The 17,511-nt window shown below is 37.9% G+C and overlaps 1 protein-coding gene across 9 annotated transcripts in view; it reads left to right on the top strand.

Annotated features, from left to right (window-relative positions):
• Positions 1-17,511, top strand: part of MYRIP (myosin VIIA and Rab interacting protein) — a 307,188-nt gene that overhangs the window by 273,061 nt on the left and 16,616 nt on the right. For all 9 annotated transcript variants that reach the window (XM_021531268.3, XM_021531272.3, XM_077786769.1 and 6 more), the window contains 2 exons: positions 1,970-2,619; positions 9,962-10,201. In XM_021531268.3, coding sequence (XP_021386943.2) covers positions 1,970-2,619; positions 9,962-10,201 — 890 coding nt within the window. The remainder of the gene's footprint in view (positions 1-1,969; positions 2,620-9,961; positions 10,202-17,511) is intronic.

Genomic DNA, 17,511 nt, shown 5'->3' with positions numbered 1-17,511 from the left:
GAGAAAAATGGTTTGTGGCTCCCCATTACATTTGAGTAATGTGGTGCAGCTGAATTCAATTCCTGTTGGAGACTTATATCTTCCAGAGCTGTTGGCTTTGTTTGAAGGAACAATGTTTTAAGGAAAATTCTTTATCTCAGGAGAGCCCTATACTTAGATTAGTTAGTATAGTTAGGAAAAGTAAACAAGCAGAAGTGTCTTATGCTTGATAGCTTGTTTGGGTTTTTTTTTTTTTTTCTCCAAAATCAGAGGTTACAATAAAGAATTATTAGTTCTCCTTACACACCTAACTTCAGTTATATCCTTCCTTGGTCACTGCTACAAGAGAACTAGTATTATTTTGATTTCCTTTTAAGCAGGAGTAAGAATTGTATTTTCTCAAGTTCTCTAAATTGACTTAAAACTTAGGAAATGAAAACAAGCCAAAAGAATTCAAATTAGTAAGAAATGCAAAAGTTGTCAAAAAACTCTCATAGCTCCTAAGTTTAATTATAATTTAATTTTTGTTTAGTTTTTTTTGGGGGGGTGTTTTGGTGGTGGTAGTGCACCTTAGACTTTGTTTTTTTTTAAACTAAGCACAGTTTACTGCATACTAATGTTCTTTATTAACAGTTCTAGGGGAAAAGTAATTTTCTTTTTGTCCTAGTATTTGTAACCACCTAATGCAAAATGCCTAATTATATTCTACAACAGACCCAGATATTACTGTGTCCATTTGAAAATAGTGATGTTCTGCTTACATTATGAGAAAACTAATAGTTTATATTAAGTATTTCTATAGGTTTCTGAAAATAATAAATTTGAATCCATAGGAGGAATCCTTAAGTCTGAAAAGTTCACTTAGTAGGCTGGATTACTGTGTAAATCCATGGCATTATATATTTTTCAAGTGCTACAGAAGGCAGAATTATCACACATCCATATTTCCCATGAGGGGAATTTTCAATTTTGATTGGAAATTAAATCTAAATTTAGAAGAAGTACAATGCTCAGAGTTATGAGAGTTAAAGAGCACTTTCTGAGCATATTTATGACTTTTTTTGGTTTTTATGTTGGAGTTGTAAAACATACTCTGAAAATGTGGAAGGATACAAAAGCAGCAGTGCTTATTTCAGACAGAATCAGCTCCTTTGGTATTTAGTCTGGGGTACAACAACAGCAGCCATAAGCAAGAGTCAAGGAGAGATTAGGACAAAGCAAGTATTTTTCATACTGCCTCTAAGTAGGCTCTGAACCTCTAGAACTGTTAATTTAATTACTATCTCAGCTAGAAGTGTTTTTCTGTTTTCAGTAAATTTTAGTGGATTTCTTCATGTTCATAGCCATCTCTATTTTATCACAGATAATTTCAAGCATACAGAACAACCTTAGACAAGAAGTTCCATAGATCTGATATCCATTGTATCTCACTTCTTTCTTTTGTTTGTTTGGAACCGTGATTTCTCTAGCTTCACTTCATGCCCTCTAGTAGTTAGGTTGGAAGAGATTCCCCCATCTCTTTTAGTGTGTATTCTCTCGGTCTTCTGTCATCCAGATGGCAGAGCTCTGGCTTACTTAATCATCCCTTGAAGACACACCATTTCAGAACCTGGTACAACCTCTGTTGCTCTTCTCTGATTCTTTTTCCATTTTTCCTTACAATATGGGGGACTACAATTGCACACAGAATCAAAGACATTTGCAAAACTCAGGATTTGTACCTGCCTGTCTGCTTATGTTGCATCAGTCTTTCATAATCATTCTTTTAGAAAAAAATTTTGGTCCAAGTACTCTTCCATTTTAGTCATCACCTCGACTTAAAAGCAGTGTCTTCTAAGCAGTAGGGCAGCTTGGCTCACAACATGGAAGAGAGTTCATGTGGCAGTAGCACTTGCATTTGTTTGTTGGTTTTGCTGAAACTTTCAGTCTGTGACTAGTAAAAGCAGCTATTTACAGTGCGATCACACTTGTTCTTGTTTCCTTTTCATAGGTCCACCTTCTGTTTTCCAAAGCACCGATGGAAACTGGGTGGCTTTGCAGAACGTCACTCTGCCTCGTCCTCGAATGCTTGCCAAACCAAAGAGTCAGGTGTTCAAAGCTCTGGAGAGCGAGTCCAGCATTGTGTCTGCCTATGACGAGATGGGCTCGGACAGCGAGGATGACTATGACTGGAACGTGGCCTTGAACAAGCTGCGGCGGAGACCTCGACAATTGCCAGATGACTTCTATTACTCCAGTTCCCAGTATGGCACCGAGTGGGTTTATGGCAATGATCAGTACCAGGCAGTGACCTCTCCCTCCTCTGGGTTATACACCAATACTGAGACACTGTTCTCTGATTCGGAAACATCTTCAGTAAACTCTTCCCAGGAAGCTAAAGTACCTAACAAACTTCTCTGGTTGCAAAGCAGAACTCAAAGTGAAATGCCCAGAATGGAAAAGAAGCACTTCCATGGAGAACTAGATGTAAATTTTAATCCACAGGCAACTAGCTTGGAGTATTCAGACAGCAGTGAGACTGAAGGAGTCCATTATGATTTAGAAAAGAGATCAAGAAGGTGGAAGAAGAGCAAAGCCATCTCTGAAGACTTACATGAGGAGAAGAATCAGGCAAAAGCCAACAAGATGAATTTAAGTCAGGTAATTGTGTCTGAGCTTACCAAATGCATTCTCAAGAAGAGTTGGGTAAAACTAATTAATCTATACTGGCAGTATCGTGTGAATCATGAGTGGGAGGTAGTGTTCTTGCAAGCTTTTTCTTCCTTATGTCTCCTAAATAAGAAGAAAAAGTAGGGTGTTAGACTGGCTTTACCTTTTTCTCAAATAGGCCACTTTCATCCAATCAAAGACATTGTTAATGTTGTAAAACACAGTGCTCTTAAGAAAAAACCTTCAGGATTTGTCAACAGCTGAGAAATGTTAATTAATCACTTGTTTTGTTGTGCTGCAATTTTTTTTTAACTTCTGTTTTCTTGGTATAAGAAATAACTCATATGCCTGGGAATCTGCTCTGCAGTGTCTACAAATATTCTGGTAAGGGATAAAGCTAATGAGCAGCAGAAGTTCAAAAAGGGCTTTTTGTGAAATCCAGTCCAAATGATGTCTGCTTTTAATTGGTCATCTTAAGATTAGTTCTGATGTGTTAGAGTGAGTGTTTGTAAATTACTTCCATTTAAATAATTTGTCAATTCATTAAGAAACAAAACCCAAGCAAACAACAAAACCCCCAGACTGTAATATCTCAAACTTGGTAAAATTGTGCATACAGCTTGAATACAGCAAACCTTTCTTTTAAATTACAGGTGTTAAATTACAAAGCCAAGAAGTCTCTATCTGGAGTTTGTCCAGACCTGTGACTGATATTAAGGGATCCACTTGTCCCCAAGAATTTTGTTAGCAGTGCAAGCACACAACCTCAGGAGGATACTGACCCCTTGTCCAGTTCCATTTCCCACATCCTCCCCCTCTCAAATCCTGAAGCTGCATCATTGCTGCGGCAGAGCCTGAAGCAAGGAGCTGAGGGCTGTCTTCTCCCTGTGCCTCTGATTAAGAGCAGCCTGATTCAGTCTTAAAGCTATCTGACCAAATTTAGGATGCCTCGAATAGTTTTTCTTTCCTTGTGCTACTAGCCTCCATTTCCTATAGAAAAACATCAGTACAGCTGATTGCAAGTCAATATTATGATTCTAGGGTTTCAGCAGGGCTTTAATGCTGGATGTCATTGATTCTGGACCCATTCCATCTGCTTTCAGGACAGAGTGTGGGTGTTCGGGGTGTTCTGTACTGACTCATTTATACTCGTGTCCTCATATATTTAAAATCAACAGTTCCCAAAAAGGAGACTGATGTAATGTAATATAATATGATCTGACAACACATCAGTCGCCATTATTGACTTTTTAGAACATCAGGCAGAATTACAAGGCTTTACAGGGACTGCACAAAGATTGTATCTTGTACGCAGACTTCTGCATTTAGCTTTCTGGCTTTGTGTGTTTGTGCATGATCTCTGTGTGTCTGTGTTCATATTGTGGCTGCCTAGTCCCAATAGACAATATGCAGAGCATGGAAGATCAAAGCTCACAGAGAAAATCCTGGAGACATTATAGAATCACAGAATCATTTAGACTGGAAACACTTTTAATATCAAGTCCAGCTGTTAACCCTGCTCTGAAGGGTTGACCACTAAACGTTGTCCCTAAGTGCCACAATTACATGTCTTTTCAATACTTCCAGGAATACTTCCCTGTGCAGCCTGTTCCAGTGCTGGAGAATCCTTTCTGCAAAGAAATTTTTCCTAACATCCAATTTAAATCTCACCCATGCTTATCCAGGTGAGGTCAGAAAGGCAGGGTGCTTCCCAAACATCCGTGATGGCCTCCTTTAGCATCTTAGTGTATTCTTCAAAGTGCAAGCTAGTATGGAAAATTATTCTTCTTTCCCAAGTCTTTTGTGAGTTGCTTTGTCTCTTGTAACCTCTCAGTTGTGCTAAAAGATTCAGGATTCTAACCCACTCTCCCTTTCATTTTACCCTTGAGGCTAAAAGAGGCTGCTTCTGCTTCCTCAGCCTCAGTGGGGCAAGTGAGACACACTGCCAGTGTTTTCAAAGCAATGAAATCCTCACTAGGAAGTTTATATATGGGTGGTTTGTGTTTGGACATACACACACACATAGGTGGCTGATTTCTCAGCTGCTGCTCACATTTGTAGAACCTTTACTCCAGCTTCTGGCAAACAAGCACTGCTGGCACCAGAATGGACTGATTTCCACAATTTAGAGCAAGAATATTGCATGTTAAACAATTATAGGAAGCAAGTAAAATTTCCATGTATGTACGGAACCTGATTTAATGTATGAAAATGAATTAGCCAGACATCATTTACATTGCTCTGGAAAATGAGATTAAAGGGATGTTAAAGTTTCATACATTCCCCAGAATTATGTATTGATTTTGGTAAAATGATTGATTTGAGGCTGCAGCAGGGACAGCCCTACTTATAAACAGTTCTATAAAATTATAATGTAGGTGTGTGAAGAACTGCAGACAGACTTAAGAAAGATTGACTGCAGGGTCTTAAACCAGGTATAGCTTTTCACATGATGAGATTATGCAGAGTTTGCAGAGACCATACAAACTCTTCTAAACTCTTGTTGAACCAAGATACTAGACAGTGAATAACTAATTAAATGTCAATTGCAGTAAAGAAACACTTTTTCAGTATTTTACTGCATTGGAATATAATCTTATTTTACTGCATTGTAATAATAAGGTGATTTGTTGACCATTATTTGTTTTCATCAGCATTGTAGAACAGGATTTCTCTTTATCAGTCTAAAGTTGGCATTTCATTTTTACTTTTCTAATACTGGAAGTTGCTTTCTTGTTTTCTGCTCTCCAAGTTTCTCAGTGACATGAAAACAAGCCCTTTTTCTTCTATTCTGTGAGCCTAGAGAGTTTTTCCAGAACATAAGTAATTATGTTCTGAAAAAACTGCAGTTGGTTCATAACTCATAACTGAATTTCAATTTAAAATCAGGTATTTTCTAATCAGGATCCACTTCCTAGAGTAGGATAATGCTGTGGAATTTTTAAAAAAATACATTTTTGACACAGCAGCGGAATGCTGACTTTGTGACTGAAATTTTTTGCTTAATGATAAGTAAAAGAGCATGCTCCTTTACTGAACTCTCTATAGAGATTCCATCAACACAGTCATGAAGCAAGATATGCAAACTGTCCTGATAAAAACAAAGTCCTGCTATAAATAATATCTGATTGCTTATGTACCACAAAAGACATATTTCTGTGGGAACAGAACTGGAAATTGCAACCTTGTTTTTAATGATTATTTTTCAAATGGTAACTTTTTACAAAAAATGGACACTTAAGCCACCAATCATTATCAATAATTGTAATAATAGTTGATAGTATTGGTAATAATAATAATAATAATATATTGACTCTCACTCTCTTTGTGAGAGAAGGATATGACTGTTGCTTAATGTAGCTGAAGTTCTTACATTTCTGATGCAAAGTGGAGGGGCTTAATTGCTTCAAGTGAAAGAAGTACCCTCATTATGAGTTTGCTTCATTGATCAGCAGACCCCACCTGTTAATTACAGCCCTCCTGTCCTGCACCAGGCTAGGGGTGAGCACTGTCAGACTGCCTGTTCCCAGGGGATGGCACTTGGGATGTATTCTTTGAAAACAGCTCCCTGAAATCACTCTGGCTCTTGATGAGAAACTGCCTGCAAACCTCACAATTTGTGTATTCTCCTAAAAATTTTAGTTTCCAATTTTTTGTTTCCTGTATGAAGGGAACTTTCTCTTGGGAATTTATAGTTGAACATAGATATTGTTCTGGAGCATCTTTTTTTTTTTTTTTTTTTTTTTTGTATTTCATTTCCATCCACTCTGATTACATTGAGTTATCAGTGATTTGTGTGCAAGGATATGGACACTATTTATGAGTAAAGGTGTATGTGTTGTTTTCATTGTCTCCTAAAAGACTTATGCTTGTATAGAAACACTTGATTTTCTTTTAGTGAAACTGGGTTCATGGCTGTGTCAGTCTGCCAGGCCCTCACAGAAGCTCAGTTTTCAGATCAAATGGTACCCCTTTATTCTTGTTTGCAGTTATTAGCATTATCTATTGCTGATAGCTGCAAATGGGATTTTACACAATGATTTGTGTGATGGCACAAAAATGTCATTAAACTTACCAGAAAGAGTGAAAACATGAACAGTTAAGAATAACAAAATTTAATGCAGCATCTATTCAATAATAATAGTAGTACCTTTCAATTTATTTTTTTTCATGGCTGCTAATGCATTTTTTAACTTGTCAATCCATGAAAGAGGTTTAATCTCCTCACAAATAGTTTTCTACCACTGAAAAGCCCAATACACAAGTCAAGCAGCCTTCTATTAACAGAAACCACAAAGTGCATCAGTGTAAGGTATCATTATCTCTGCAAGAGCACGGGAATTAACAGCTCTAGCCAATATAGATAATCCAACCACTCATTTAAAAGAGGCTAGAAAACTAAAAAAGGCATTATAGACATACCTGAACCTAGCTGTAATACAATCAATACTCTCAAGATGAGTCCTCCCCCAAGAAACAATATGTATTCAAAACACAGATTTAGCTAATGCAGAATGAGACCCTGGGGTTGCCAAGGCATCTCATGACTTTCACCTGTGCTGGCAGACCTAGCAAAAAGATCTTTAAGTTGCTGCCATGTATGCTATGAAGCCTGGCATTTTTTTAGGATCAAGAGAAGTTGTGATATTGCTGATGTCCATACAGATTCTTTAGATTAACAAGTGGTGCTTCCCATGGGTGTATCTGTGCATTACTACTCCAATAAAGCTGTGAAGCAGTTAAAGCTAAGCTGATCTATTTAAGAAGCCCCCAGAGGACTGGTGCATGTCCTGCTGCACAGTGAAGTCTGTCAGTACAGCAGTGAGGAGGAAGTGTGGGAAAATCCACCACTCTGGACTGCCGGCCTCCCTCACTGCTCCACTAGATTTTATATACATATCTGTAAGCTGATTTAAACAAGAATATCAAATTCATGTCTTCACAAGCTTTATCTGCTCAAATGTCTGCATAGAATAGGATTTTCTTCTTTTCCTTGCAGGCTTGATCTCAAGGTAAACTGTGTTCAGTCTTGATTAACAGTGCTAGAGTAAGCCCACACCCCTAGTGCAGAGCTGTAATCCTAAACCAAATTTTGGTAGATGAGAGCAGTAACAATTTTTGGATGTACCAATTAAATAAATGGAGGTAATTCAAGTAAAGAGGGGTTCCACTAGTTAGCTTAGACAAGATACCTAGCTGTAAATAATGCAGGTTTAATGAGCTGTGTCTTCACTAAACTGTAGTCTCATAAAATACAAGTGTACAGTTTAGCTGGGCTTTCTATCCTGTATATCACATAAATTATGATTGTTTCTTTCCTAGGTACAAATTGATGGACTGATTGATTCAGCAACAGGTTTCAGGGCTTTTTCATAGTACTATAGTGACTTGTGAGTATTAGTCATTGGCAGATTGTTGGTTGGGGTGTAATACTTATATTTGTAATGAGTTGCGGAGTGATGTGCAAGAAACATCTGAAGAAAAGTTCTCTCGCAATTTGAGGAAACATTGTTATAATAGAGATTTTTAATTTAAGAGGTGAAATACACCAGTCTTTTTCATGTATATCAGAGCATATCATAAAACTGAAGTGAAAACACACTAGTTTGGAATCTTTTAATTTTTCCTTGAACAGCTTTTCAGCAGAAAAAGCTTTTTATTTTGCAGAAGGTGATTGTTTGGGAAAGAAGTTTCAGCATAAACCCATGGTCTCCCTTCAATTGTACCTCTCAAATTCCTGTTGTTCCTTCAAATCCTGATTTTCTAAAAAGCCCTTCTGCATCCTGAAGCTGAACTATAAAGCAATAATTTAGTTCTGTAATTGGTTGAATTGCAAATAACTGCTGACAAAAATTGTCCAGAACACTGTGAAAGTGCTAAAAACTCCAGTATAGTTTACTGTATGAAAGATGGGACCTGACATTATGAACAAGAAGTGTCAATCCATTAAAAGCAGTTTGGTGGGTAAGGTTTGTGAGGGGGTGGGCAGAGTTGACATTTCTTGGGAGAACTGGAGGTAATTGGTTCATCCCTGAACAGTGCTGTACAGCTGCTCCTGTTTATGTATTTCCAAATGAATGGAAGACAAAACACAGATTTTAGTCTCTCCAGCAGTGTCTGGTCTTGTCGTAGTATGAGAACCTAAGGCAGATAGGAGTAATTTCCTCTCTGAGAATTGCTCCAAATCATCCTCTTAGACCTGCTGAGATGTGCCTACCGCTCTAGTCCCAGTCTGAATTCTTCATAGCCACCTTCTGGGTGGTTTTGCACAATTATGTTCCATTTCAAAATATCTGTCACTTTTAAACCTACCTAATACCATCTTATTTCATGGACTTGGGTGAAGCACCAAACAAGCTAAAGATTCAAAACTTTCTCTCAGCAGTCAGCAGGGAGAAAACATTTCCAGAAGTCAGCAAATACTGTAGGTGGAACAATTTGCTCTGGGAGGTGCCTCTCTCTTTCCAGGGACTGTAGTGGAAATCAGGGCAAATTGAGTCCTAATCAGACAGCACAGATCCAGAAAATTAATTGATACATACCTGGGGATTAGTTTTTAGAAAACTATGAGATAGTCTCAGAATTTGTCAGCAAGAGCTGACAAAACTGTCCCCCTTTTCACCTTATCAAATGCTGGGCAAAGATTTTGCTTTTCTTCTCTTCAGCTTCCAAAGGGATTTGTGGCCTAGTCTGTAGCACCCACTGTATTTAACTGACCTTTTAAGTGTTTCCCAGCTTTGAGAATCCAAGACTCAGAACAGAAGGCTCTCCTGAAGTCTGAACTTGTTCCACAGAGGTTGGCATTTGGAAAAAAAAAATCATCTCTGTAGAGGATCTACCTATGCAAATAATCATGGGGAAAGCTGACAATCTTAAGCCACATCATGTAACAAAAGAGGAGTTTTTCAAAACTTGTTTCCAGTAGTCTTTAAGAATAACATGGATAATGCTCAAGACCAAGCAGTCAGGGAATGCAAGCACAGCTTTCAACTGAAAGCTGAACACAACTGCCAGGTTACAGGTTATTTCATTCCCACACCACACTTTTTTCTGCACAGTATGGGAATGGGAAATACAGGCATGTTTTATTAGTTGTACGCAGATAGTTTTCATAGTTGCTTTTTCAGATAACATTAAAGTAAGAAGGAATGATGAATATAATCCAGCAAGTGTTGGTTTATTGGCATTCCTTTTTTATCAGAACACTTAATGTATTTTCTTTCTAGCTTCTCTGCAGAGTGACCATACCTATAGTTTTCCAGAAAGCTGTTTGCTTTTTCTTTCTCTGCCTAAACAGGAATTGATATGGGTTTTTTTTCTAATGTCTTTGTAGGATTTTGATGATATATCAGAAACAGATATAAGCCATGAGGATCAGCACCATGATGTCAAGCCTGAACTTATGGAGGATGAGCTTAAATCCAGGTTATTTCAGCTTGCTGCTAAAATGAGTGACAAGGAAACATCATCTGGTGAAGAACAAGAGTCAGAACCTGGAACAGATCTGGAAAACCAGAAAGAGAGTTTGTCCTCAGAGGAAAATGGCAGAAGTATTCAGGAAGAGCTAAAGAAGGTAAGTGGTAATTACAAAGGAGTGGGAATAGTACTCTAAGAGTTAGAATCCAGAAAGAGAAAATTCAGGCCTGAAAACTGAACATAGTTGCTTAAAAAAGCCTGAGGTCCTTCATATAGGTCTGAGACTGAACCTCTTGCAAACATAAGAGTTCAGTTAAGGTGTTTTTTCCTCTCTGTGAGGAGCAGAAAGCCTACAGCCTCAGTTCCAAGCAGGGAACTTAGCTTGTGCAACAAAACTATTCACTGGATTGTATTAATGGAATTATGTCAATTTATACTGACTAAAAATCAACTTACACTTTCTGATTTAAAAACATATCCAGTTTTTCTTTTTATTGTCCATGCTAACCAGACAGTTTAAGTGATTTTTTTCCATCATTTTAGTTGCTCCTCTCTTTGTAGTATTATCTAGTTCATGCTGATGGCATAGATTCTTCTTTTGCATTGCTATTAAAATATTTAGTGTTTCATTTAGTGTTTCTTTAAAGCTTTCCAACCCTGGTATCTGTCAGCTAATAGGCTTCTGAGAGTAATAACATTTTCTAATGAAACTGATATTCAGTGTCAGTTCTGATAGCACCTGAGATACTCCATTTGTGCCATTTCACCCTTACAATAAGATAACAGATTTCAGTGTCACTCACAGGATGTACCACCTCCTCTATTCCCTTTCTCCCTCTGAATTTCTCTTCAGATCATGTGGTCTGCTTGAATTTGGTGCTAGAGGAGCCTAGTTGTGCCCCTTGCCAGTCAAGCACTCTTATTCCTTAGATCCACTTAGGCTTATTCTAGTTTGCTGCATATCTTGACATGCCTTTTGGGTTATTGTGTGCACAGCAGTTCAGCTTTGACAAAGAATGTGGACAACTCTCTAAAGGAAATCTATTTGTCATAGTTTGGAAGGTGTTTTGCTCAAATTATAGGGGTGAAAACAGCATCGAGTAATCCAGGCAGATGATAGAGGTGCTGTCCAAAAATGCAGGAATGGTGTCACAAAAGCCAGTGCCCATCTGGAGCTGAATCTGTCCAGAGACACAAAGGAGAAAAAAGTCTTCTACAGGTCCATCAGCAGCAAAAAGCAGATGAGGGAAAGCTGGGCTCACTACTGCAGTGATCTGGTGAAACAGAACTTGGAAAAGGCTGTTACACAACATTGTTTTCACCTCAGTTTATGGGTAAGATTTTCCCTCAAGAATCCCAGGCCCCCTGAGACCTATGACAAAGCCTGGAGCAGTGAAGACTTATCTTTGGTAGAGGAGGTTCGGATTACAAGTATTTCAAAAACTGGGATTTGCACATGTGCATGGGTCTGATGGGGATGCACTTCCAAGACCTGAAGAAGCTGGCCCATGTCATTGTGAGGTTCATCTTAGAAAGTTCATGTCAATCTGGGACATTTAGAGCTATGAATGTTGTTTTTTTTTGCTTTAACAAGACTTTTAGCAGTCAAATGCAAAGGGAAATGCAAGTCCTGCATGTGGGAAGTGATTAGCTTATGCACCTCTGTTCAGTATTTGTGAGACCATTTCTGGAGTGTTGTGTCCCATTTTGGGCTCCCCAGTACAAGGTACCCATGGACACGCTGGAATGAGTCCTGTGAAGGGCTACAGAGATGATTAAAAACTGAGGTATCTGTCATATGAAGAGAGGCTGAGAGAGCTGGCATTGTCTATCCAAGAAAAGAGAAGGTTTGGGAGGATCTTTTCAACGCGTTTAAATACCTGATAGGGGAGAGTGAGGAGTGTTTGTTGTGGGAAATAAAGTGGAAATTGAAGTCTTTCCTCTGACAGGAATGGAAGCAGTAGGCACAAACTGAAATACAAAATATCCCATCCAAATTAAAAGCTTTTTCACTGTGTTGGTGTTTAAATACTGGAATAGGTTTCCCAGAAAGATTGTAGAGTCTGTGTCCTTGGATATAAACAAAATCTGACTGGACAATGCCTTGGGCATGTGCTTTGAGCAAAAGAGTTGGACTAGGTGATCCCCTTTCATTCCAAATGTAAGGAGCATGTGACACTTTGAATCAGAGTTATTTAGCCATGGACTACACAGGAGTGTAAATACTTTTGATATCATGTGTGCAAAAACCTTCATGATGTGCACACAACCTTTCCAAAGAAATCACATAAAGAATTTATTCTCAGAGCTTGTTGGCTTATTTAATTTTTTTTTTTTTGGTTTATAAAGACAAAACAGCAATATCACATTATTCAACAGTATATATGGGCTAGCTGGGGTTATAACGTTATGCAAATGAAATCCAGAATTAAAGACTACAAAGAAGACTTTCTGAAATGCTCCTGTATAGAGAACTGAGTGCAGAAAATAATGAATGTATGTTTTTGGTGTATTTATTCATCTGCATGCATCTACAAAGTAAGATTGGTTGGCTTTTTCTCTCCTAATTTTGCTATTTCTTTCAAATCTGTATGTCAATTATTTAAAATAAAGCAAAGATTATTATCTTTTTCCTCAATAAAATTTTCTTAAGTTTTAAAAAAGAAGGGCTTACCATGTTCAGCAAAATAAGGAATGCTTGGAGTTCCTAGTCTTTTAGTTGAATTGGATAAAGAAGTTCTCTTCATTAGTGGTCACAGTATATACTCTTTTTGTCTGTAATAAAGAAACCAGAATACTCCAGTACTCTTCATGGTCTGGAATTCAGTGGAATTGACAAGGAAAACTTCTCCAGGTGTAGAGAAACAGGCACACTGCTTTCATTCTTATTCTTGACAAGTCTTTCAGTTGTCCTTAAAGTTGTTTTTAAATCTTCTGGCATGTGCCTTCTTTCTGGAAAGTTGGCTGGCCAACATCTTACAAGGAAATACTGAAGATGAGAGTGTATAATGCCAGCTGGGGCTGTGGTAGTCTAAAATACAGACATACCTAAACTCATAAAAGATGCAATAGCTTTAGAATCACTAGATTGAACACTTCAGCAACTTTAAAATGCTGGGAATTTTTAATTCTAGTACACCCCATAGGATAAGACTTAAAAACATGTATTGTTTTTGAATCACTGGAAATTAAGTACCTGGTGCTTATCTGACCTTCACCTGTCTGCACCTTTAAAAAACAGGACTTCTGTTTTAATAGAAACTGGGAATCTCATGTAATCACACATTGAGCTGATGCTTTTAAAAGGGTATTTAGTAAATTATGATCTGAAGCAGTGGTAAAAGTGGTATCTTTCATGGAGAGCTAGCTGAAGTTGTTTGGCATTTATGGGTTCTCAGTTCTCACTTCAGATTGAGCTTTTGAGTCCTGTGTCTGCCTTTAAGATGCAAATTTGAATATGACGACCTTTGAGTTAATTACCTAATTCATCTGGGATACCTGAGAATTTAGGTTGGTATTAATTAAAGTTAATTTTGGGAGTTAGACTTAAATCTTCTTAGATTTTCAGCACCTTCATTTTCATTATCCCTCAGTTTGTGATTACCTAAAATGGTTTTGTGGAGATTCACAGCTCTCCTTTTAAAACAAACATAATCCTGCAGCAGACTTTTTTTTATTAAAATATTTTGTCCTACTTAAGCTACAGAAGTAATTCACAGTCTTTCTGGGGTATGCAGAGCCCTGAAAAGTCCATTTGTCAGTGCTGTGCAGTGAAAGGCCATGGTTTTCACCAAAAGCCATGCTTAGGGTAGAGTTGGCCTTTAGTCCCTCTAAACTTCAGGTGTGAACAAACCAAAATTCAAATTGTGCAACTGTTGTCTTAGTGAAACATCTTGTACTAGCAAAATGATTTGCACAATTCTTTCTGTCTTGCTCCTTTTTTTTTTTTTTTTTTTGATTGGATGGTTAGTATTTACTTTATTCTCCCAAAACCCTAAATAAATGCCTAAAGAAAATAAAACAAAATGTAAGTTCCATTTGAAGTATCTTAATGGATCCTGAGAGTGTCATGCATGATGAATGGGATGTATTTAATTCGCAGTCTCCTCCATCCATTCTCCTTCTCTTTTAATGCTTTCATGAAGATAAATTGACTGGGTCTTTATTTCATGGTATATGCCAGAATTACATTTTAGAAGGCGATTTTGACAGGCTGCATTTTATGAATGCAGTTTATCCCTGTGACTGCTTTATGAGAAACTATAGAGATTATGTTAAAAAACAGATTAGCCCCTGCCATTTTTTCAAATTGTCCACATAGCATGAAAATTGAAATAGTTGTTAAAACCTTACTTTTGTTTTTTTTTTTTCTACTTCTACTTAGTATTACAACTTTCTTAAGCTATACCAGTGAGCAAGTGAGTTAAATTTCCATAGTAACATGGAGTTTCTCTCCTCCTTGCATTAGCTTGATGCAGTGTGCTGTGTGCTTAAGGAATTTCTTTAAATCCCTTTATGCATTTACTTCTGCTCAGAGAATGTTACAACCAAGGCTTAGTTTGTTAAAATCCTTTGTTTAATCCTGCTGTTCTCTGTTGACATTACTACATGACACAATAGCTCTTCTCTGAATGACAGCCTCTAAGTGAGTTTGTTAAGTAGCACAGTGGGATTCTGTTTCTAAGTGAAACCTCCCAAGTCACTTGACAGGATGAATAACAGCATAAATAATATTTTCGTTAAATATTTATGCTTCCATTCTCTGGAAACATTTTATTCTTCTTAGGTTCTAAAAAGCTTTATTTTGGGGAAAGCACAAACTCATTTAATGAGTTCATATGAAAGCATGAATAACATTTTCATGTTGATTTTTGCCAGAAGCCTATTTCCTTTGTTTCTAGAGTACATCTTGCTTTTTTAATCAGGTAAATTAGCACTGTTCGACTACTGGTATAATGAGATTGAGACTTGTTAGAAAATCTGCCTTGGCCTCTGTCTTTTTAGCAAGAAGAGCAGCCATGTGGGTGCATGTTCCTGCAGAAGAGAGAGCCAACTTCATGGTGTGTATGCTAGCAGTGGTGCTCGGGGCTGGCCTTGAAGGCAGTGGTCAGGGCTCAGTAAGGGAGGTCAGGCAAGCATGGGGCCCACTGGACTCAGTTGCTGGAGAGATTTCTGCTCACAGCCTTGATGGAGCTGGAGAATGTCATTGGACATGCACATGCCAGTGAATCTTTCCTGTGTACCACAGACCTGTTGAAGCATCATGGCAGGGATGTCTGGGATGCTGACAAAGCGGTGCTGGAACATCAAGAGTGAGCCTGTGTCTCTTGGTGGCTGGCCTTCTTTAGGCATTTGTGCTGGTGCAGGCACTGTCCTCACAGAAGATGGTGTTGTTGTTTTTGTGATCATTATCTTGCAACTTCCTAAATTCCTAGGTATTTTGGCTGGTTTGTTAGTTCAGGAAGGGGTTTATAGGAAACTGCCATCCAGCTTCATATGACTAAAAGCTTTAGAAGTCTCTGAGTAAAAGTCTCTAGAGGACAACCAAGTGGATCACTTTGGCCAGAAAACACAACAGCATAAATACAGTAGCTTACTACATTGCTGCTTTTATGGTAGTGCTGAACATACAATGATATCTTCCTGGGCTAACAGCTTGGAAGGTATTTGTGTGTCTGTTGTTTCACATTTTTATGTGCAAGATGCTTGGATTAATTCTTGTGTTTTCATGGATCATTGCTTTTAAGATTGTGTTCGTTATCATGACAGTCTCCCAAAATCCAGCATTGAAAACTGAACATGGGCAGCATTGTAAAAAGTGATCTTTAATGTCTATGAACTGAAAATAATCTATGCACAGGATTTTGAATGACAGAAGGAAAAAAAAATTTGTTTAGGGAAGGTGAAAAGAGGTACGTGATAATAATCTTCACATTGGGCTAATGGATCCAAAGTTTTAAGTTCTCAGTTTAACAAAGCAGTCAAGTATATGTTCAACTTTAAACTGAGGTTTAAGTGGTTTGCTGGACAAAATTCCCATTCAAGGTGTTTCTCCTCTGTATTTACTATTAATCAGTCTTTAGTATAAAATAATCAAGCTGATCTTCAGTTTATTTTGTCAGAATCTGAGTCTTCCGTTTCAAGCATCGAGACCATGAACATTTATTTTTTAAAGTTTTCAAAGCTAGCAGTGATGTTTGTGTACCTCCAATTCTGACACTTTCTGGGCTCAATACATTAGCATAAATGTGGATGTAGATAGACCATCTGAGATATCTTGGAGTGTCCCACAGGGCCTTAAGCTGCTAGCCCAGATGAAATGTGAATCTCCCAGGTCCATGTCATATCTGACTGCGCTGTTTCAAATTGCACTTTCTCTATCTGTGTTTAAGCAACTGAATCAAAGCCTGTTGGATCTACTGGTGAAGGGTAAAAGAGGTGACACTTCAGCTGCCTTCACATGGGGAATGCAGTATCTTTGTAAACAGCTTTTTTCTCATAGTCTCAGTTTTGACACCTATGTGCATGCACACCAAGCCAGCTCTTGCGGTGTACATGCAAGGGGAATCTCCATCAGTTCTCTCCTTGCCAAAGATTTATTTACTAAGGGAGAAAATGTCCAAGCTATTCTACAGATACAGTTGCAGAAAATCTGTGAACATTAGTGTAAGCTCCTGGAACAATATGGTGGGAAAATAAACTGTTTTTTACTATTATTTTGTCTTCTTTTGCTGCATTGAGACTTGGAACTGAAAACTGAGGTCTTTCAGATCTAGCTGGAAGAGTTTCAGGGAAATGCTACTCCTCAGCTGGAAGATACTTCTGTCACAGCACAGCCAGCAGGGCGACTGTGGTTTCCTCATTACTTCAAGGCAAAACTAGTCAGTTCAGTTTAAACAGGCCTAAGGAAATTAAGGAGATTACTGTAAGCCTACTGACTGGTTACTGGAGACTTTTACTATGAAGGGTTTTAATTGTTTGTTTTGGGACAGTGAGGCCAGGAGAGGGACAGCAGCAAACAGTAGGAAGTGATTTGGCACAAGACATCTTAACTTAGCCCAGGTGTTTCTCAGATGGACACCTGACTGTGACATAAGTGAGTGCAGACTCTTCGGTAACTACTGTCTAAATTGCTGATGTGTACACTCCAAAAGTGAATATAGTTAGCTTTTCTTCTTCTTCTTAACACTGCTGCAAAAATATTTTTTCCATTGCTAGTGACACTTTTTGTGACAGTGGAAATAGTATTTTCCCTCTGTTTTGTTTTATAAACAATTGTGTGTGATTTACATTGTCTGTCTCTGTGAGGTCTGCTAGTCTGAATCTCACAAATAAAATTAAATTAGGCATTGCTTTATTTAAAATATTTTAGTAATAAATGTAAAATCTAAATTTTATGCTGTTTTAATCTTGGTAGTTTCTTTTTTCTTGCTATTTATCCTAAACTTCCCTGTAAGTCTGAACCTA

This window comes from Lonchura striata, chromosome 1 (genome assembly GCF_046129695.1).
Source record: "Lonchura striata isolate bLonStr1 chromosome 1, bLonStr1.mat, whole genome shotgun sequence".
In the NCBI taxonomy this organism is placed as follows: domain Eukaryota; kingdom Metazoa; phylum Chordata; class Aves; order Passeriformes; family Estrildidae; genus Lonchura; species Lonchura striata.
Note: the sequence above shows the minus strand (reverse complement) of the source record. Positions and strands in the feature narration are given on the sequence as shown.